Source organism: Aquarana catesbeiana, linkage group LG01 (assembly GCF_042186555.1).
Source record: "Aquarana catesbeiana isolate 2022-GZ linkage group LG01, ASM4218655v1, whole genome shotgun sequence".
In the NCBI taxonomy this organism is placed as follows: Eukaryota; Metazoa; Chordata; class Amphibia; order Anura; family Ranidae; genus Aquarana; species Aquarana catesbeiana.
This window is the reverse complement of record NC_133324.1, coordinates 948590094-948613003: the sequence shown is the minus strand read 5'-3', so window position 1 is coordinate 948613003 and position 22910 is coordinate 948590094. Positions and strand designations below refer to the sequence as shown.

At 44.5% G+C, this 22910-nt stretch overlaps 1 protein-coding gene across 2 annotated transcripts; it reads left to right on the top strand.

Moving 5' to 3' along the window:
* Window positions 1–10059: 10059 nt before the first annotated feature.
* GLOD5 (glyoxalase domain containing 5) lies at window positions 10060–22560 on the top strand. 2 transcript variants are annotated; one of them, XM_073611178.1, is made up of 4 exons: window positions 10060–10286; window positions 15325–15468; window positions 19214–19369; window positions 22156–22560. In XM_073611178.1, exons 1-4 carry the CDS (start codon window positions 10230–10232, stop codon window positions 22294–22296), a joined length of 498 nt encoding a protein of 165 aa, XP_073467279.1. In that variant the 5' UTR covers window positions 10060–10229; the 3' UTR covers window positions 22297–22560. The 2 variants fall into 2 exon arrangements, with proteins under 2 accessions (XP_073467279.1, XP_073467288.1); XM_073611187.1 differs by lacking the exon at window positions 10060–10286 and adding an exon at window positions 10317–10655.
* Window positions 22561–22910: the final 350 nt, after the last annotated feature.

Below are 22910 nucleotides of genomic sequence, written 5' to 3'. Positions count from 1 at the left end.
GGGGAGATACTTTTGTAAACAAAGCATTTCCCCATTCTGCCTAGTGACATGACAGAGATCACTGCTCCCTGTCATCGAGAGCAGTGATCACTGTCCTGTGTGTTGAAGCCCACCCCCCCCCCTAACAGTTAGAATTACTCCCTAGGACACACTTAACCCCTTCACTGCCCCCTAGTGGTTAACCCCTTCCCTGCCAGGGTCATTTACACAGTAATCAGTGCATTTTTAAAGCACTGATCGCTGTATAAATGACAATGGTCCCAAAATAGTGTCAAAATTGTCCGCCATAATGTCGCAGTCACGGTAAAAATCGCAGATCGCCATTGCTAATTAAAAAAAAATTATTAATAAAAGTGCCATAAAACTGTCCCGTTTTGTAGACGCTATAAATTTTGCGCAAACCAATCGCTTATTGCGATTTTTTTTAACTAAAATTACGTAGAAGAATTCATATTGGTCTAAACTGAGGAAAAAAAAGGGTTTTTTTTATATTTTTGGGGATATTTATTATAGCAAAAAGTAAAAAAATATTGCTTTTTTTTTCTCAAAATTATCGCTCTATTTTTATGTTTATAGCGCAAAAAATAAAAACCACAGAGGTGATCAAATACCACCAAAAGAAAGCTCTATTTGTGGGGGGAAAAAAAGGACGTCAATTTTGTTTGGGTACAACGTCGCACGACCGCGCAATTGTCAGTTAAAGAGACGCAGTGCCGAATCGTAAAAAGTGCTCTGGTCAGGAAGGGGGTAAAATCTTCCGAGGGCTGAATCGGTTAAAAACCCCTTTTATACTACACCAGGTCTCTTCCTTGTTAGGAATGGTTCCTGGGCCCCAGGGCCCCTGTGAATGGGGCCCCGCTTTCTTAATAATGAGTAAATCTAAAAATAAATAACGGTGTATAAAAATAAAAATGGGTGTGCGATGACATTAATAATAAATAAATATAAATAAAAGATTGTGAATGGAAAAAAATAGGTTAAAAATATAAACAAATAAAAGTAATATAAAATAAAAAAATAAGAGAGTATAAATATACATAAAAAAATAAAGATAATGAATAAAAATGTATATAAAAAAATAAAAAAGGATACATTTATGAATAAATTTAAAGAATAAAGATAAAAAAAAAGGGTGTATAAAATAAATAATAATGATAAATATAATAGTTAATAAATATAAAAATAACTCTAAATAAGGGTGTATAAAAATAAAGAAAAATAATGAGGATAATAATTAATAAATATAAAAATAACTATGAATCAGGGTGTATAAAAATAATAAATGCATATGAAAAATAAAAAATGGTGTAGAAAAAGAAAAAAAATATATAATAATGGGTAAATCTAAAAATAAATAATGGTGTATAAAAATGGGTGCTTGATGAAATGAATAATGAATAAATATAAAGGGGTATAAAAATAATAAATGAAAATCATAAATACCATAAATAAAATGAATAATTAAAAAAATGTAGGAAAAAAATGAGTGTGTTGCACAACCCTATCCACATAGCCCTGGGTAGACTAGAACTTGTGGACGTGCAAGACAGTTTGACAGACAACTCCCAGTTGGCTTGGATTAAGGACGCACGCCACGGCGTCCGGCAAGATTATAGCAGTGCTCTCTTCCGGCAAGATTATAGCAGTGCTCTCTTTATCTTGAAGCTGGATTCTCAGTGACGTCATCGGCTCAGCACTGCCATCTATAGGCAGCAGGGCCGGTGTTGTGCCGAGAATGGCTTCCCCGTCGAAATCTGTTCCCCCTGTCTCTCGGCGGAGATCGGAACTCCGCCTCTCCAGCCCTCTGCACTGCCGCTCCTCCTACTCTTCCCCGAATGCTAATCATCCTTCTACCGTCCCCGCCCCCGTGCGCGTCCCCGTGCGCGTCCCCTGTACAATGTTATTAGTCCATCCACACAAATATATATGTATATATTATCACTCCTATATATATGTATATATTATCACTCCTTATAAAATATAATATTATTACTCCTTCCATATATATATATATATATATATATCTAAATATATATATATATATATATATATATATATATATATATATATATATACACATACACACATATAGATATTTTATATATATATATATATATATATATATATATATATATATATATATATATATATATATATATATATATATATATATATATATATTATAAATAAATAAAATAAAAATAAATATATATATAAACTATACACATGTCATCATTATTATCCCTTCATATTAATGTGTCTAATTTATTCTTACCCCTCCTACGTCTTCATTATTATCCCCGCCTATTATTTAATATTATTTATTGAACACTGGAAATTCTCCCCACAGTCCCTATTATTATTATTATTATTATTATTATTATTATTATTATTCCTACCACCTATTATATATCTATCAGTATACACGTCATCATTATCATCTCTTCCTATTATTTTATCTAATTTTTTTATTGCCCCTCCTATTATTTTATTTATTATTACACCTCCTATTATTTTATATTCATTGTTAATCCTTCTATTATTTTATATTATTGTTACACCTTCTATTCATTTTATCTAATTTATTATTACCCCCTCCCAGTGGCAGATGGTGCTGAAAATTTTTTGGGGGGGGCGCAAACAAACTGAAAAAATCGGAAAAAAAAAATCTTTAAACGCAGCCACTGTGCACATCTGTTTCTCTGACTGCTCTACTCTTTGTATAAATCATCCTCACTCTTCTTTCTTACCCCAGACCCTTTCTGTCCAGGGGAAGCGGATTTTGATAGCAAGCTGACTATTGCTATCGAATCTGGTTCCCCCTCCCAATATAGCTTCCACAGCATTTCAAGGGTTAAAAACACTTGTATATGGCTTCTCTGACTGCTCTACTCTTTGTATCAATCATCCCCATTCTTCCTTCTTACCCCAGACTCTTTCTATCCAGGGGAAGCGGATTTTGATAGCGAGTTGACTCTTGCTATCGAATCTGGTTCCCCCTCCCAATATAGCTTCCACAGCATTTCAAGGGTTAAAAACACTTGTATATGGCTTCTCTGACTGCTCTACTCTTTGTATAAATCATCCTCACTCTTCTTTCTTACCTCAGACCCTTTCTGTCCAGGGGAAGCGGATTTTGATAGCAAGCTGACTATTGCTATCGGATCTGGTTCCCCCTCCCAAAACAGCTTGCATGGCATTTCAGGGGTTAAAAACACTTGTATATGGCTTCTCTGACTGCTCTACTCTTTGTATGAATCATCCTCACTCTTCCTTCTTACCCCAGACCCTTTCTGTCCAGGGGAAGCGGATTTTGATAGCAAGCTGACTATTGCTATCGAATCTGGTTCCCCCTCCCAATATAGCTTCCACAGCATTTCAAGGGTTAAAAACACTTGTATATGGCTTCTCTGACTGCTCTACTCTTTGTATCAATCATCCCCATTCTTCCTTCTTACCCCAGACTCTTTCTATCCAGGGGAAGCGGATTTTGATAGCGAGTTGACTCTTGCTATCAGATCTGGTTCCCCCTCCCAAAACAGCTTGCACGGTATTTCAGGGGTTAAAAAGACTTGTATATGGCTTCTCTGACTGCTCTACTCTTTGTATCAATCATCCCCATTCTTCCTTCTTACCCCAGACTCTTTCTATCCAGGGGAAGCGGATTTTGATAGCGAGTTGACTCTTGCTATCGGATCTGGTTCCCCATCCCAAAACAGCTTGCACGGCATTTCAGGGGTTAAAAACACTTGTATATGGCTTCTCTGACTGCTCTACTCTTTGTATCAATCATCCTGACTCTTCCTTCTTACCCCAGACCCTTTCTGTCCAGGGGAAGCAGATTTTGATAGCAAGCTGACTATTGCTATCGAATCTGGTTCCCCCTCCCAATATAGCTTCCACAGCATTTCAAGGGTTAAAAACACTTGTATATGGCTTCTCTGACTGCTCTACTCTTTGTATCAATCATCCCCATTCTTCCTTCTTACCCCAGACTCTTTCTATCCAGGGGAAGCGGATTTTGATAGCGAGTTGACTCTTGCTATCGAATCTGGTTCCCCCTCCCAATATAGCTTCCACAGCATTTCAAGGGTTAAAAACACTTGTATATGGCTTCTCTGACTGCTCTACTCTTTGTATAAATCATCCTCACTCTTCTTTCTTACCTCAGACCCTTTCTGTCCAGGGGAAGCGGATTTTGATAGCAAGCTGACTATTGCTATCGGATCTGGTTCCCCCTCCCAAAACAGCTTGCATGGCATTTCAGGGGTTAAAAACACTTGTATATGGCTTCTCTGACTGCTCTACTCTTTGTATGAATCATCCTCACTCTTCCTTCTTACCCCAGACCCTTTCTGTCCAGGGGAAGCGGATTTTGATAGCAAGCTGACTATTGCTATCGAATCTGGTTCCCCCTCCCAATATAGCTTCCACAGCATTTCAAGGGTTAAAAACACTTGTATATGGCTTCTCTGACTGCTCTACTCTTTGTATCAATCATCCCCATTCTTCCTTCTTACCCCAGACTCTTTCTATCCAGGGGAAGCGGATTTTGATAGCGAGTTGACTCTTGCTATCAGATCTGGTTCCCCATCCCAAAACAGCTTGCACGGCATTTCAGGGGTTAAAAACACTTGTATATGGCTTCTCTGACTGCTCTACTCTTTGTATCAATCATCCTGACTCTTCCTTCTTACCCCAGACCCTTTCTGTCCAGGGGAAGCAGATTTTGATAGCAAGCTGACTATTGCTATCGAATCTGGTTCCCCCTCCCAATATAGCTTCCACAGCATTTCAAGGGTTAAAAACACTTGTATATGGCTTCTCTGACTGCTCTACTCTTTGTATCAATCATCCCCATTCTTCCTTCTTACCCCAGACTCTTTCTATCCAGGGGAAGCGGATTTTGATAGCGAGTTGACTCTTGCTATCGAATCTGGTTCCCCCTCCCAATATAGCTTCCACAGCATTTCAAGGGTTAAAAACACTTGTATATGGCTTCTCTGACTGCTCTACTCTTTGTATAAATCATCCTCACTCTTCTTTCTTACCTCAGACCCTTTCTGTCCAGGGGAAGCGGATTTTGATAGCAAGCTGACTATTGCTATCGGATCTGGTTCCCCCTCCCAAAACAGCTTGCATGGCATTTCAGGGGTTAAAAACACTTGTATATGGCTTCTCTGACTGCTCTACTCTTTGTATCAATCATCCCCATTCTTCCTTCTTACCCCAGACTCTTTCTATCCAGGGGAAGCGGATTTTGATAGCGAGTTGACTCTTGCTATCGAATCTGGTTCCCCCTCCCAATATAGCTTCCACAGCATTTCAAGGGTTAAAAACACTTGTATATGGCTTCTCTGACTGCTCTACTCTTTGTATGAATCATCCTCACTCTTCCTTCTTACCCCAGACCCTTTCTGTCCAGGGGAAGCGGATTTTGATAGCAAGCTGACTATTGCTATCGAATCTGGTTCCCCCTCCCAATATAGCTTCCACAGCATTTCAAGGGTTAAAAACACTTGTATATGGCTTCTCTGACTGCTCTACTCTTTGTATCAATCATCCCCATTCTTCCTTCTTACCCCAGACTCTTTCTATCCAGGGGAAGCGGATTTTGATAGCGAGTTGACTCTTGCTATCGGATCTGGTTCCCCATCCCAAAACAGCTTGCACGGCATTTCAGGGGTTAAAAAGACTTGTATATGGCTTCTCTGACTGCTCTACTCTTTGTATCAATCATCCCCATTCTTCCTTCTTACCCCAGACTCTTTCTATCCAGGGGAAGCGGATTTTGATAGCGAGTTGACTCTTGCTATCGGATCTGGTTCCCCATCCCAAAACAGCTTGCACGGCATTTCAGGGGTTAAAAACACTTGTATATGGCTTCTCTGACTGCTCTACTCTTTGTATCAATCATCCTGACTCTTCCTTCTTACCCCAGACCCTTTCTATCCAGGGGAAGCGGATTTTGATAGCAAGCTGACTATTGCTATCGAATCTGGTTCCCACCCCCAATATAGCTTCCACAGCATTTCAAGGGTTAAAAACACTTGTATATGGCTTCTCTAACTGCTCTACTCTTTGTATCAATCATCCCCATTCTTCCTTCTTACCCCAGACTCTTTCTATCTAGGGGAATCGGATTTTGATAGCAAGCTGACTATTGCTATCGAATCTGGTTCCCCCTCCCAATATAGCTTCCACAGCATTTCAAGGGTTAAAAACACTTGTATATGGCTTCTCTGACTGCTCTACTCTTTGTATCAATCATCCTCACTCTTCTTTCTTACCCCAGACTCTTTCTATCCAGGGGAAGCGGATTTTGATAGCGAGTTGACTCTTGCTATCAGATCTGGTTCCCCCTCCCAAAACAGCTTGCACGGTATTTCAGGGGTTAAAAAGACTTGTATATGGCTTCTCTGACTGCTCTACTCTTTGTATCAATCATCCTCACTCTTCCTTCTTACCCCAGACCCTTTCTGTCCAGGGGAAGTGAATTTTGATAGCAAGCTGACTATTGCTATCGAATCTGGTTCCCCCTCCCAAAATAGCTTCCACAGCATTTCAAGGGTTAAAAACACTTGTATATGGCTTCTCTGACTGCTCTACTCTTTGTATCAATCATCCTGACTCTTCTTTCTTAAACCAGACCCTTTCTGTCCAGGGGGAATGGATTCTGGTAGCAAGCTGACTGTGTGTTAAATTTGGTATTATCGCTCTCACTCTCTCATACTGGTCACTGGAAGTTGAACTAAAATTTAAAAAAAAAACTGCGTGGGGGTCCCCCTAAATTCCATACCAGGGCCTTCAGGTCTGGTATGGGTATTAAGGGGAACCCTGCGCCAAAATAAAAAAAAAGGCGTGGGGTCCCCCCATAAATCCATACCAGACCCTTATCCGAGCACGCAACCTGGCAGGCCGCAGGAAAAGAGGGGGGAACGAGAGAGTGCCCCCCCTCCTTAACCATACCAGGCCACATGCCATCAACATTGGGAGGGTGCTTTGGGGAGAAGGACCTCATCCCCACAAACCTTGCCCGGTGGTTGTGGGGGTCTGCGGGCAGGGGGCTTAGCGGAATCTGGAAGCACCCATTAACAAGGGGACCCCCAGATCCCGCCCCCCCCCCCCCGTGTGAATTGGTAATGGGGTAAAAATGTACCACTACCATTTCACAAAAAAAGTGTCAAAAAGGTTAAACGCATGAGACGGTTTTTGACAAGTCCTTTATTAGTTTCTTCTTCTTTCCGCTTCTTCTTCCATCTTCTTTCGTCTGGTCTTCCTTCGGTGTTCTTTTTCTTCTTCCTCCATCTTCTTCTTCTCCATCTTCTTCTTCTCCATCTTCTTCTTCTTTTTCTCCATCTTCTTCTTCTCCATCTTCTTCTTCCTCCGCTCTTTTCGTCCTGCATCTTCCTGCGGCTTCTTCTCCGCTCCGTCCGCATGATCCGCCTCAGTGGGAGTCTTCTGCCGCATGACGCTTCGGTTCTTCTGACACTTCTTACATAACGAAGGGCGGGGCCACCCGGTGACGCACAGGGACTTCCTGGGACTTTCCTATGGCTTTCCCCGTGTTGTCAGAGGGGGCGGGGACATGCCCCGCCCTCCATTATATAAGAAGTGTCAGAAGAACCGAAGCGTCACACAGCGGAAGACTCCCACTGAGGCGGATCGTGCGGACGGAGCGGAGGAGAAGCCGGAGAAAGATGCGGGACGAGAAGAGCAGAGGAAGAAGAAGAAGATGGAGGAAGTAGAAGAACACCGAAGGAAGACCAGAAGAAAGAAGCGGAAAGAAGAAGAAATTAATAAAGGACGTGTCAAAAACTGTTTTGTGTTTTTTAACCTTTTTGACACTTTTTTTGTGAAATGGTAGGGGTACATTTGTACCCCATTACCAATTCACACAGGGGGGGCGGGATCTGGGGGTCCCCTTGTTAAAGGGGGCTTCCAGATTCCGATAAGCCCCCCGCCCGCAGACCCCCAAAACCACCGGGCAAGGGTTGTGGGGATGAGGCCCTTCTCCCCATCAACATGGGGACAAGGTGCTTTGGGGGGCTACCCCAAAGCACCCTCCCAATGTTGAGGGCATGTGGCCTGGTATGGTTCAGGAGGGGGGGGCGCTCTCTCGTCCCCCCTCTTTTCCTGCGGCCTGCCAGGTTGCGTGCTCGGATAAGGGTCTGGAATGGATTTTTCGGGGGACCCCACACCATTTTTTTTTTAATTTTTGGTTCGGGGTTCCCCTGTGGGGAAATTCCATGCTGTATGCCAGACCGACAGTTCATCATAGCCGGCGCTAGCGATAGTAGTTTTACATGACTTTTTTTCCTTTAGAAATGTCATTTTGCTGTCAGACTGTTCTAAACACAGGAAACATGCGCCACTTTAAAGGCATACTATAGACACCCCCCAGCTACGAAATTTAAAGGAATATTACACTTTTATTGTTTCACTTTAAGCATTATTAAAATCACTGCTCCTGAAAAAACGTCAGTTTTTAAAACTTTTTTTGCATTGATACATGTCCCCAGGGGCAGGACCTGGGTCCCCAAACACTTCTTATGACAATAACTTGCATATAAGCCTTTAAAATGAGCACTTTTGATTATTCATGTTCGTGTCCCATAGACTTTAACGGTGTTCGCACTAATTTTTTGCCTGTTCGCATGTTCTGAATGCGAACCAAACCGGGAGGTGTTCGGCTCATCCCTAGCCATGAGGTGCCATGTTGAACTTCCAGTGACCAGAATGAGAAAGTAAGAGCGATAACACCAAATTTAACACACAGACAGCTTGCTATCAAAATCCGTTTCCCCTGGACAGAAAGAGTCTGGGGTAAGAAGGAAGAGTGAGGATGATTGATACAAAGAGTAGAGCAGTCAGAGAAGCCATATACAAGTCTTTTTAACCCCTGAAATACCGTGCAAGCTGTTTTGGGAGGGGGAACCAGATCTGATAGCAAGAGTCAACTCGCTATCAAAATCCGCTTCCCCTGGATAGAAAGAGTCTGGGGTAAGAAGGAAGAATGGGGATGATTGATACAAAGAGTAGAGCAGTCAGAGAAGCCATATACAAGTGTTTTTAACCCTTGAAATGCTGTGGAAGCTATATTGGGAGGGGGAACCAGATTCGATAGCAATAGTCAGCTTGCTATCAAAATCCGCTTCCCCTGGATAGAAAGGGTCTGAGGTAAGAAAGAAGAGTGAGGATGATTCATACAAAGAGTAGAGCAGTCAGAGAAACAGATGTGCACAGTGGCTGCGTTTAAAGATTTTTTTTTTCTGATTTTTTCAGTTTGTTTGCGCCCCCCCCAAAAAATTTTCAGCACCATCTGCCACTGGGAGGGGGTAATAATAAATTAGATAAAATGAATAGAAGGTGTAACAATAATATAAAATAATAGAAGGATTAACAATGAATATAAAATAATAGGAGGTGTAATAATAAATAAAATAATAGGAGGGGCAATAAAAAAATTAGATAAAATAATAGGAAGAGATGATAATGATGACGTGTATACTGATAGATATATAATAGGTGGTAGGAATAATAATAATAATAATAATAATAATAATAATAATAATAATAATAATAATAATAGGGACTGTGGGGAGAATTTCCAGTGTTCAATAAATAATATTAAATAATAGGCGGGGATAATAATGAAGACGTAGGAGGGGTAAGAATAAATTAGACACATTAATATGAAGGGATAATAATGATGACATGTGTATAGTTTATATATATATTTATTTATAATATATATATATATATATATATATATATATATATACATATATATGGAAGGAGTAATAATATTATATTTTATAAGGAGTGATAATATATACATATATAGGAGTGATAATATATACATATATAGGAGTGATAATATATACATATATAGGAGTGATAATATATACATATATAGGAGTGATAATATATACATATATATTTGTGTGGATGGACTAATAACATTGTACAGGGGACGCGCACGGGGGCGGGGACGGTAGAAGGATGATTAGCATTCGGGGAAGAGTAGGAGGAGCGGCAGTGCAGAGGGCTGGAGAGGCGGAGTTCCGATCTCCGCCGAGAGACAGGGGGAACAGATTTCGACGGGGAAGCCATTCTCGGCACAACACCGGCAGAAACCCGTACGGGTGGCAACCCTAGCTTAGTGTGGCCGAGTGCGGGTGTACCAAGATGGCCGCGACGGAACGTCACTTCGATTGCACTTTCTGATGGGTAGCTGCTTTCTGATAGAACACCCCATCGTTCCCATCTTAAAAAGTTGGGAGGTATTATGTGTGTACATTGCTCAGCCTCTTACAACTCAGCAGTACAGTCAGCACCGGGAGGAATCCGTACATTGCTCAGGATCACAGGAGGAACATACAATGCATCTGTTTTCCTGCAGCATTCCTTTTCCATTCAGCACGTCCCCCTCTGAGTGTACGGAGCTCATGTAATAACATACAGTTGGGATCTGTTAGTGGGAAGGAGAAGTGACAAAGGGGCAGGGAGGGACCAACATCTCCACCCCACCCTGATCTGTCCCAACACCAGGAAGTTCCATTGAGAAAAGACATCTGGGGAAATACACACATTCTACTTCCTACTGCCTGACCTGCACTATGCTGTCCCTCTGCCGGCTACTGAGGACCCAGGTAATCCTGATCACCTGCACTGATACACAGAGCACAGGAAAATCCTGATCACCTGCACTGATACACAGAGCACAGGAACATCCTGATCACCTGCACTGATACACAGAGCACAGGAACATCCTGATCACCTGCACTGATACACAGAGCACAGGAAAATCCTGATCACCTGCACTGATACACAGAGCACAGGAAAATCCTGATCACCCACATCTATACAGAAAACCTGGGTAATCCTGATCACCTGCACTGATACACAGAGCACAGGAACATCCTGATCACCTGCACTGATACACAGAGCACAGGAACATCCTGATCACCTGCACTGATATACAGAGCACAGGAAAATCCTGATCACCTGCACTGATACACAGAGCACAGGAAAATCCTGATCACCTACATCTATACAGAAAACCTGGGTAATCCTGATCACCTGCACTGATACACCGAGCACAGGAAAATCCTGATCACCTGCACTGATACACAGAGCACAGGAAAATCCTGATCACCTGCACTGATACACAGAGCACAGGAAAATCCTGATCACCTGCACTGATACACAGAGCACAGGAAAATCCCGATCACCTGCACTGATACACAGAGCACAGGAAAATCCCGATCACCTGCACTGATACACAGAGCACAGGAAAATCCCGATCACCTGCACTGATACACAGAGCACAGGAAAATCCTGATCACCTGCACTGATACACAGAGCACAGGAAAATCCTGATCACCTGCACTGATACACAGAGCACAGGAAAATCCTGATCACCTGCACTGATACACAGAGCACAGGTAAATCCTGATCACCTGCACTGATACACAGAGCACAGGTAAATCCTGATCACCTGCACTGATACACAGAGCACAGGAAAATCCTGATCACCTGCACTGATACACAGAGCACAGGAAAATCATGATCACCTGCACTGATACACAGAGCACAGGAAAATCCTGATCACCTGCACTGATACACAGAGCACAGGAAAATCCTGATCACCCACATCTATACAGAAAACCTGGGTAATCCTGATCACCTGCACTGATACACAGAGCACAGGAAAATCCTGATCACCTGCACTGATACACAGAGCACAGGAAAATCCTGATCACCCACATCTATACAGAAAACCTGGGTAATCCTGATCACCTGCACTGATACACAGAGCACAGGAACATCCTGATCACCTGCACTGATACACAGAGCACAGGAAAATCCTGATCACCCACATCTATACAGAAAACCTGGGTAATCCTGATCACCTGCACTGATACACAGAGCACAGGAAAATCCTGATCACCTGCACTGATACACAGAGCACAGGAAAATCCTGATCACCCACATCTATACAGAAAACCTGGGTAATCCTGATCACCTGCACTGATACACAGAGCACAGGAAAATCCTGATCACCTGCACTGATACACAGAGCACAGGAAAATCCTGATCACCCACATCTATACAGAAAACCTGGGTAATCCTGATCACCTGCACTGATACACAGAGCACAGGAAAATCCTGATCACCTGCACTGATACACAGAGCACAGGTAAATCCTGATCACCTGCACTGATACACAGAGCACAGGAAAATCCTGATCACCCACATCTATACAGAAAACCTGGGTAATCCTGATCACCTGCACTGATACACAGAGCACAGGAAAATCCTGATCACCTGCACTGATACACAGAGCACAGGTAAATCCTGATCACCTGCACTGATACACAGAGCACAGGTAAATCCTGATCACCTGCACTGATACACAGAGCACAGGAAAATCCTGATCACCTGCACTGATACACAGAGCACAGGAAAATCCTGATCACCTGCACTGATACACAGAGAACAGGAAAATCCTGATCACCTGCACTGATACACAGAGCACAGGAAAATCCTGATCACCCACATCTATACAGAAAACCTGGGTAATCCTGATCACCTGCACTGATACACAGAGCACAGGAAAATCCTGATCACCTGCACTGATACACAGAGCACAGGAAAATCCTGATCACCCACATCTATACAGAAAACCTGGGTAATCCTGATCACCTGCACTGATACACAGAGCACAGGAAAATCCTGATCACCTGCACTGATACACAGAGCACAGGAAAATCCTGATCACCCACATCTATACAGAAAACCTGGGTAATCCTGATCACCTGCACTGATACACAGAGCACAGGAAAATCCTGATCACCTGCACTGATACACAGAGCACAGGAAAATCCTGATCACCCACATCTATACAGAAAATGATGATGAGGCAGCCCTAGCCTGTAAAGCACCTGAAAGTCGCCTCCCATGCCACCCCAGTGTGGGGGCCCCGACTGCTTTCACACCCGGGCGGTGCCCTTGCGGGACATTACAAAAAGTCCTGGAAGTCGCATCTTTTGGGGCGGTTTGGGAGCGATGTATACAGCTCTCCTAAGCAGGCCCTGCCCATTGGAATGCATTAGCAGCACTCCAGAAAGGGCCGCAACACGGGCGGTTTTAACCCTTTCTTCAGCCGCTAGCGGGTGTTTAAAGCGCCCCACTAGCGGACCGAAAAGCGCCGCTAAAACGATGGTAAAGCGCCGCTAAAACAAGCGGCGTAGCCTGAAACAAACTGTGCAGCTCTGACTAAAGATGAAAACGACCCTTGCTATAGGTGTAGGCCATTTATATACCTTATGAAGCCTGACTGGAATTCTAGTCAGGATGTTGCCAAGTGAGGCCTGGTCATCACTGCTCACCTCCACCATCACAGGAGTGAGCTATTTGTCTTATTCAAACCCCCTCACATACTCCTTATCTCCCCTGATTCTGTAGTTCTGAGCTCAGCATTTGAGAGCTCACTCCTGTGATGGTGGAGGTGATGACTAGGCCTCACATAGCAACGCCCTGCTGGGAGTAGTCCAGTTAGAGTTGCCACCTCATCCCTTTAAAACCGAACACATTAATTACACAGGTTCTGAGGCTGATTGAATGCAGATAAGTGAGTTTAATTACCACCCTAATCTGCCTCAGAAACTGTGTAATTAATATGTGTTCGGTTTTAAAGGGATGAGGTGGCAACTCTAGTTCACAATCAATGTTTTTCAGGCGTAGGCGCCCCACTGCATGTGTTTACATTTGTGTATATATATATATATATATATATATATATATATATATATATGTTTCAGTGGGGGCCCTCAATATTTTTTTTGGGGGGTGGGGGGATTTTGTGTGCTTGGGTGTAAATTAAATTTTTTACATTTAAAATTTTTTTCCCCCATCACATAGGGTGATGATTTTTTTTTTGGTGACAGGTTCTCTTTAATGAGACATCCAGGGTCATCCTTCATGTCTCCCCTGTGCTCCACCGAATTCACATTGCACGACATTACATTAATTCCCGGCCTTACCGGCCGGGGAAACTGTCATTGGGGACCTGGAAGTGACATCACACAACAACTGGAAAGGGAGGAGAGCGGACGTGTGTCCACTCTCCTCCCTCCCCCTGTCCCTTCTACCTGGCGGCACCCGCTATGCTGGTCTCAGGCCCGCAGATGGGCAAGCGGAGCCCGGGATACATAGTGGGGGTGGCGTGCCCTGGGTGTGGGGAGCATTTGGGCCGCAGCCCGGGCGCCAGGTCAAAACTTCTGGTCGCAATGGTGACCTGGTGCCTGGAGTTTGTCGAGCCCTGACCTACAGTGCCACACAGCGCCTGGGTAATCCTGATCACCTGCACTGCCACACAGAGCCCGGGTAATCCTGATCACCTGCACTGACACACAGAGCCCGGGTAATCCTGATCACCTGCACTGACACACAGAGCCCGGGTAATCCTGATCACCTGCACTGACACACAGAGCCCGGGTAATCCTGATCACCTGCACTGCCACACAGAGCCCGGGTAATCCTGATCACCTGCACTGCCACACAGAGCCCGGGTAATCCTGATCACCTGCACTGCCACACAGAGCCCGGGTAATCCTGATCACCTGCACTGCCACACAGAGCCCGGGTAATCCTGACCACCTGCACTGCCACACAGAGCCCGGGTAATCCTGATCACCTGCACTGACACACAGAGCCCGGGTAATCCTGACCACCTGCACTGACACACAGAGCCCGGGTAATCCTGATCACCTGCACTGCCACACAGAGCCCGGGTAATCCTGATCACCTGCACTGACACACAGAGCCCGGGTAATCCTGACCACCTGCACTGCCACACAGAGCCCGGGTAATCCTGATCACCTGCACTGCCACACAGAGCCCGGGTAATCCTGATCACCTGCACTGCCACACAGAGCCCGGGTAATCCTGATCACCTGCACTGACACACAGAGCCCGGGTAATCCTGATCACCCGCACTGACACACAGAGCCTGGGTAATCCTGATCACCTGCACTGACACACAGAGCCCGGGTAATCCTGATCACCTGCACTGACACACAGAGCCCGGGTAATCCTGATCACCTGCACTGCCACACAGAGCCCGGGTAATCCTGATCACCTGCACTGACACACAGAGCCCGGGTAATCCTGATCACCTGCACTGACACACAGATTCTGGGTAATCCTGATCACCTGCACTGACACACAGATTCTGGGTAATCCTGATCACCTGCACTGACACACAGATTCTGGGTAATCCTGATCACCTGCACTGACCCCCTCTGTATCTTTCAGGTCCGCCCCCAGCTGGTGCGTTTTGCCTCTCAGGCCCCGTTCTGTATCCATCGCCTGGATCACCTGGTACTGACTGTGCACAGCATTGAGAAGACGGTCTCCTTCTACACCCAGGTGCTGGGCATGGAGCTCGTCACCTTCAAGGTAAAGTCATGTCTGTCCTCTGTATTCTCCATCGCAGAACACTCTGGGATCACCGCCACACCGCTCCCCGGTGTTCACAAGGAATCATTTCACCAGCGAGCCCCCCCCCCCCCCCCAAGTTCTATCAGGACTGAAAAGCCAGTCCCCTGCCAGCATTCTGTAGAGAAGGGCCCTTGCTCTCTATGAGGAAGCAGTGGTCTCTCTGGAGAGGTCTGACACACCCTCTGCTAAGTCTAACCTATCAATCCCCAATTGGTAAAGCTCATAGTCCCCACTGATTGGAGCGTTCTAGCCTGGATTCAGCAGAGGGCGTGTTGGACCTCTTCAGAGAGGCCACTGCTTCCACAAAGACAGTATAACTTCTAGAGTGCATCTGAATGTACCCCACTTATCCTGCGCAGTGCCCGGACTTACCTACTTCTCCTTGAAGACTGGGACCACAAAAAGACAAATCGGTATGGCAAGTGAGGAGAAGGGGGAATGTCAGTTCCCTCATCGCTCCTGTGCCATGTGGAATAGTTATGCACAGTGTAGGGGACAGGAATAAGTATTGCAGAGGGTAGAGGTCAGCAGTAACAGAGAGTGCAGGGGGTCAGTAATAGATAAAGTAGAGTGCAGGGGTCAGAAGGAAGTAAAGCGGAGCACAGAGGTAAGTACAGAGTGCACAAATCGGTAGTATGTGATGTAGAGTGCAGGGGTTAGTAGTATGTGATGCAGAGTACAGAGGTCAGTATGTAATGCAGAGTACAGAGGTCAGTAGTGTGTAATGCAGAGTGCAGGGGTCAGTAGTGTGTAACACAGAGTGCAGAGATTATTAGTGTGTAACACAGAGTTCAGGGGTCGGGAGCAACTAACGCAGAGGTAAGTACTGTGTAATACAGTGTGCCTAAATCGGTAGTGTGTAATGTAGAGTGCAGAGGTCAGTAGTGTGTAATGTAGAGTGCAGAGGTCAGTAGTGTGTAATGTAGAGTTCAGGGGTCAGTAGTGTGTAATGTAGAGTTCAGGGGTCAGTAGTGTGTAATGTAGAGTGCAGAGGTCAGTAGTGTGTAATGTAGAGTGCAGAGGTCAGTAGTGTGTAATGTAGAGTGAAGGGGTCAGTAGTGTGTAATGTAGAGTGAAGGGGTCAGTAGTGTGTAATGTAGAGTTCAGGGGTCAGTAGTGTGTAATGTAGAGTTCAGGGGTCAGTAGTGTGTAATGTAGAGTGAAGGGGTCAGTAGTGTGTAATGTAGAGTTCAGAGGTCAGTAGTGTGTAATGTAGAGTGCAGAGGTCAGTAGTGTGTAATGTAGAGTGCAGAGGTCAGTAGTGTGTAATGTAGCATGAAGGGGTCAGTAGTGTGTAGCATAGAGGTCAGCAGTGTGTAACACAGCGTGAAGTCAGTGGCTTGCAATGTAGAGTGCAGGGGTCGGCAGTGTGTGACAAAGAGTTCTAGGGTAAGTAGTACATATCGCAGAGTGCAGAGGTCAGTAGTGTGTAATGTAGAGTGCAGAGGTCAGTAGTGTGTAATGTAGAGTGAAGGGGTCAGTAATGTGTAGTACAGAGTGAAGTCAATAGCTTGCAATTTAGAGTGCAGAGGTTAATAGTATGCGTTAACCTCAGAGTGCAGGGGTCGGTAGTGTGTAAAAAAGAGTGCAGGGGTCAGTAGTGTGTAATGCAGAGGTCAGTAGTGTGTGATGTAGAGTGAAGGGGTCAGTAGTGTGTAACACAGAGCGGAGGGGTAAGCAATGTGTAATGCAGAGGTCAGTAGTGTGTAACGCAGAGCGGAGGGGTAAGCAATGTGTAATGCAGAGGTCAGTAGTGTGTAATGTAGAGTGAAGGGGTCAGTAGTATGTAATGCAGAGTGCAGAGGTCAGTAGTGTGTAATGTAGCATGAAGGGGTCAGTAGTGTGTAGCATAGAGGTCAGCAGTGTGTAACACAGCGTGAAGTCAGTAGCTTGCAATGTAGAGTGCAGGGGTCGGCAGTGTGTAACAAAGAGTTCTAGGGTAAGTAGTACATATCGCAGAGGTCAGTAGTGTGTAATGCAAGGGTTAGCAGTGTGTAACGCAGAGTAAATATCACAGAGTTCTAGGGTCAGTAGTACATCTCGCAGAGTACAGAGGTCAGCAGTGTGTAATTTAGAGCTCATGAGTCTGTAATGTGTAATGCAAAGTGCAGAAGTCTGTAGTGTGCAATGTAAAGTGCAGAAGCCAATAGTATGTCACAGAGTGCAGGGGTCGGTAGTCTGAGACTCAGAGCGCAGGGGTCAGGAGTAAATAAGAGTTCTAGGGTTAGTGGCACATGGCACAGAGGTCAGTAGCACACAATGCATAGTGTGGGGGTCAGTAGTGTGTAAAGCAGAGTCCAGGGGGTGAGTAGTGTGTAATGCAGCATTTAGGGGGGGTCAGTATTATGTAACGCACAGTGCATGGATCAGGAGTGCAGGAGTCAGCAATAGGTAGAGTGCAGGGGTTAGGGGGAATTAAAGCAGAGTACAGAGGTAAGTACAGAGAGCAGGGGTCAGTAGTGTGTAATGCAGAGTGCAGGGGTCAGTACTGTGTAATGTAGAGTGCAGAGACCAATAGTATGTAACAGAATGCAGGGGTCGGTAGCGTGAGACTCAGAGTGCAGAGGTCAGCAATGTTTAATGCAGGAGGTCAGTAGTGTGTAACGCAGAACGGAGGGGTCAGCAATGTGTAATGCAGAGGTCAGTAGTGTGTAATGCAGAGTGCAGGGGTCAGTACTGTGTAATGTAGAGTGCAGAGGCCAATAGTATGTAACAGAATGCAGGGGTCAGTAGTGTGAGACTCAGAGTGCAGAGGTCAGCAATGTTTAATGCAGGAGGTCAGTAGTGTGTAACGCAGAACGGAGGGGTCAGCAATGTGTAATGCAGAGGTCAGTAGTGTGTAATGCAGAGTGCAGGGGTCAGTAGTGTGTAATGTAGAGTGCAGAGGCCAATAGTATGTAACAGAATGCAGGGGTCAGTAGTGTGAGACTCAGAGTGCAGAGGTCAGCAATGTGTAATGCAGGGGTCAGCAGTAAATAACCGAGTTCTAGGGTCAGCAGTACGTAACTCAGAGTGCAGAGGTCAGCAGTATGCAATGCACAGTGTGGGGGGTGAGTAGTGTGTAAAGCAGGGTCCAGGGGGTGAGTAGTGTGTAAAGCAGGGTCCAGGGGGTGAGTAGTGTGTAAAGCAGGGTCCAGGGGGTGAGTAGTGTGTAAAGCAGGGTCCAGGCGGTGAGTAGTGTGTAAAGCAGGGTCCAGGGGGTGTGTAGTGTGTAAAGCAGGGTCCAGGGGGGTCAGTATTATTTAATGTGCAGTGCATGGATCAGGCGTATGTAAGAGGTCAGAGGTCAGTAGTATGAAACACAACTTCTTTCACAAGAAAAAGAAATACCCCCAGTGTCCTTTGGGGAGATTTCCATTCACTTCCTGTCCCAGAGAAGCAACAAGAAGTTAGAGGAAATCTCTCCCAAGTGAGGGCAAATCTCCTAAATAGCAATGTCTGGGATGGGCAACCCCATTGGTAGGTTTTCCCCTCTCTCCTGTTCCAGTGGCAACTCAAAAACGTTGGATTTTCCCCCAACTTTCCGTGCAAAGGCAAAACTCAAGAAGGTGCTAACACTTCCCCAGTCTGTCCAAAGGAAAGAAAAAAAGAAAAAAAAAGTTTAAATGCACTTTTTAATCTGTGATGAATTATTGAACTTTGAGTTCCTCAGGATTTGTGCTCGGCGCTGTCATTAGTAATATATTATTGTTGTCACTTCCAGGGGGACAGGAAGGCTCTGAGTTTCGGCATGCAGAAGATAAACCTCCATGAAGTAGGGAAGGAGTTCGAACCCAAGGCCCGGCGCCCATCACCAGGATCAGCTGACCTCTGTCTGATCACACATACGCCGATCACCACCGTCCTACAGCACCTGCAGGTCTGTGACTGACAACACCATTATATATACCACGCCCGGAGACCCCGGCTTTTCTGACACTTTTTGTTGACATGTACAAATCACCTTTTTTTTTTTTTTTTTTTTTTGCTAGAAAATTACTTAGAACCCCCAAACATTTTATATTTTTTAAGCAGAGGCCCTAGAGAATAAAATGTTGGTTTGTTGCATATTTGTACATCGCACAGTATTCACGCAGAGGTTTTTCAAATGCAATTTATTATTTTTTTTGGAAAATATACACTTTAGTGAATTTTAATGCACTAAAACACAATATAATACCCGATTGTTTGGTAAGATATAAAAGATGGTGTAACGCCGAGTAAATAGATACCTAACATGTAATGCTTTAAAATTGTGCATGCCCGTGTAACGGCTTACTTAAAGAAAATTTCCATAGGCAACGCTTTATAAGCCTTTACAGGTTACCAGTTTAGAGTTTCAGAGGGGGTCTGGTGCTAGAATTATGGCTCTTGGTCTGACGTTCGTGGCGACACCTCACATGTGTGGTGCGAGCACAATTTATGTCTTTGTACGCGTTCGCCTTTGAGTGCAAGCACGAGGGGGAGGGGGAGCTTTAAAAAAAAAAAAAAAATCTTTCATTTTTTTTTATCAACTTTATTGCTATCACAAGGTACGAACAACATCACTTGTGATAGCATAAGCAGTGACAGGTACTCTTTACTGAGACATCTGGGTTCTATTAGATCTCTCCTCTGCCCTCCAAAGCATCTGATCAAACCAAGATTGGCCGGGAATTCCATTCATCTATACCAGACCCTTATCTGAGATGAGGGTCTGCTATAGCTGTTAATAGGGGGACGCCAAAACAAAAAACAGGGGGTTACCCCATACATAAAACCAGCCAAAACAAAACCAAAAAACAGGGGGTTCCCCCATAAATGAAACCAGTTCCTTCAGGTCAGGAATGAATTTAAGGATCTGCGAGTTTTGATAAGGGTCCGGTATTTATTTTTTGGGGGATACTACACACTTTTTTTTCTGCCATTTTTGAGTGGAGTCCCCCCAAAGATAAATACCAGAGCCTTATCCAAGCATGTAGTCTGGCTGGCCAGGAAAGGGGGGGGGGCAAATGTGTGCCCCCTTCCTCCTGAACATGGTCAAGGGCCTCTTCTTCACAACCCTGGCTTGGTTGGGGGTCTATGGGCAGAGGGCTTATAGGAGTCTGGAAGCCCCTTTTCACATAATATTCCTACTCATTCACAAAAAAAAAACAGTAAACAATAAAAATAAACAAAGTAAGCAAAAAAATAAAGACCGTAAAAAAATAAAAAATAAAATGTGGGGGGGCACTACACATTTTTTTCATTTTTGCGTGGGGCCCCCCCCCCCCAATAATAAATACCAGATTCTTATCTAAGCATGTAGCCTGGCCGGGAAAGGAAGGGGGGTGGGGCACGAGTGTGTGTGCATGCCCCTCTTCCTCCTGAACAAGGGCCTGGTGGTTGTGGGGGTCTTCAGGCAGAGGGCTCATAGGGATCTGGAAGCCCCTTTTCCCATAATACCCCTACTCATTCACAAAAAAAAAAAAATTGCAGTAAAAAAAAAAAAAAGCACAAAGATGTAAACAGTAAAAAAAAAAAAAAAAAAGTTAACTGTAAAAAATAAACAGTAAAAATAAAAATGTAAACCCAAAAAAAAAAGACAGTACAAAAATAAAAAATAAAATGTGGGGGGGGGGGCTCCACTTTTTTAAATTTTTGCGTGGGGTCCACCCCAAAAATAAATACCAGACCCCTATCCAAGCATGCAACCTGGCTGGCCAGGAAAGGATAGGTGGGGGGGGCGGGGGGAGTGTGTGTGCCCCCCATCCCTCCACCTGAACAAGGGCCTGGACTGGTGCTTGTGGGGGTCTTCGGGCAGAGGGCTTATAGGAATCTGGAAGCCCCTTTTCATACTATACCCCTACTCATTCACAAAAAAAAATTTACACAGTAAAAAAAGCACAAAAATGTAAACAATAAAAAAAATTAAACTGTAAAAAAAAAAAAAAAAATGGGGGGGGGGGGGGGGGGGACACTACACTTTTTGTTTTCTTTTCTCATTTTTGCGTGGTGTCCCCCCAAAAAATAAACACCAGACCCCTATCCAAGCATGCAGCCTGGTTGGCCAGGAAAGGATAGGTGGGGGCGAGTGTGCCCCCCCCCCCTCCTCCTGAACAAGGACAAGGGCCTGGACTGGTGCTTGTGGGGGTCTTCGGGCAGAGGGCTTATAGGAATCTGGAAGCCCCTTTTTATATAATATCCCTAATCATTCACGAAAAAAAAAGCACAAATATATAAACAGTAAAATAATGTAAACTGTAAAAAAAATTTAAAAAAATACAAAAAAAACGTGGGGGGGGGGGCATTTTTTTTTTTTTAATCACTCACAAAAAAAAAAAAAAAAAAAAAATAGTAAACAGTACAAAAAAAAGTTTTTGACATTACATGGTTGGGGAATCCTGGCCCTATAAATAAACGGGGGGGCTTGGCGACATCGCTGGTTGCTTAGGACTTGGCGGCGCCTGCAATTAATACCGCTATTGTACATGACGAAAAACGGTACATTTTTGGGCATTCTTATGAACCCACCTAAACTATTTACTGATTTTTTTTGCATCCAATCAGGCCCTGACGCTACAGGATTTTTGCTACAACAAAAAAAGGACATCATAAGCCACTTTGTAACAACGTAGCCAACCAAACCCAATGGCTGATCTGCGTACTTCTTGCTTCCCTTGACCGCCTGTTTTTCTCGCCCTCTAGGTCTGCGGGGTCCCTATAGAAGAAGGGCCCGTGTCCCGCACAGGAGCGATGGGGGAAATCCAATCCGTCTATTTCCGAGACCCGGATCACAATCTAATAGAAGTATCCAACTACGTAGAGGAACCCTGCGACAAATCCTGAGCCGCGCCACCTCCGCCTGCGCCGGGGCTCCATTGCTGACCTTCTTCAGAAACTGCAGTTTGCCTGGCTGCCTCTGGCTTCAATACTTTCGGAGTCGGTAAGCCAGGACAAGCGTGTAGCCAATGAACTCCTGAATAAGACATGTGCACTGCGTATCGTTACCAATGGAAATTTGGACAAAATTTTAAATTATTCTGATGTATCTGAACCACAATAGTATTGAATTTTTAACAAATCCAAATAAATGATAATGAAAACAACAAATTAATTTGCATTCATTCGTTTGTGACTCTAGCCAATATGTTGCAGAGATGGCCCCTTGCTCTCTGTATAGAAGCAGTGGTCTCTCTGCAGAGGTTTGAAATGCCCTCTGCTGAGTCATAGCTACAGCTCTCCAGTCAACAGGGGAGCACCAGTTTTGCTGATTGCAGAGTGATGGGTCTGACTCTTGGGGGGGGGTGATGGACCTCTGCAGAGAGACCACTGCTACCACACAGAGAGCATGGTTAGTCTCTGCAGCATGCTGGCAGAGGACAGGCTTTTCTACTCAGGCTGTGGCTAATTTTCATAGAAAACTAACTGTAAGTTCTTATTTACATGTGCTTTGATTTGAA

Bases quoted from the DNA above. Each gene is read 5' to 3' on its own strand.
- GLOD5 (XM_073611178.1), top strand. From the start codon at position 10,230: ATGGGTAGCTGCTTTCTGATAGAACACCCCATCGTTCCCATCTTAAAA. The intron at 15,469-19,213 runs GTAAAGTCATGT...TGTCACTTCCAG, and splicing joins TGGAGCTCGTCACCTTCAAG to GGGGACAGGAAGGCTCTGAG. The intron at 19,370-22,155 runs GTCTGTGACTGA...CTCGCCCTCTAG, and splicing joins CCGTCCTACAGCACCTGCAG to GTCTGCGGGGTCCCTATAGA.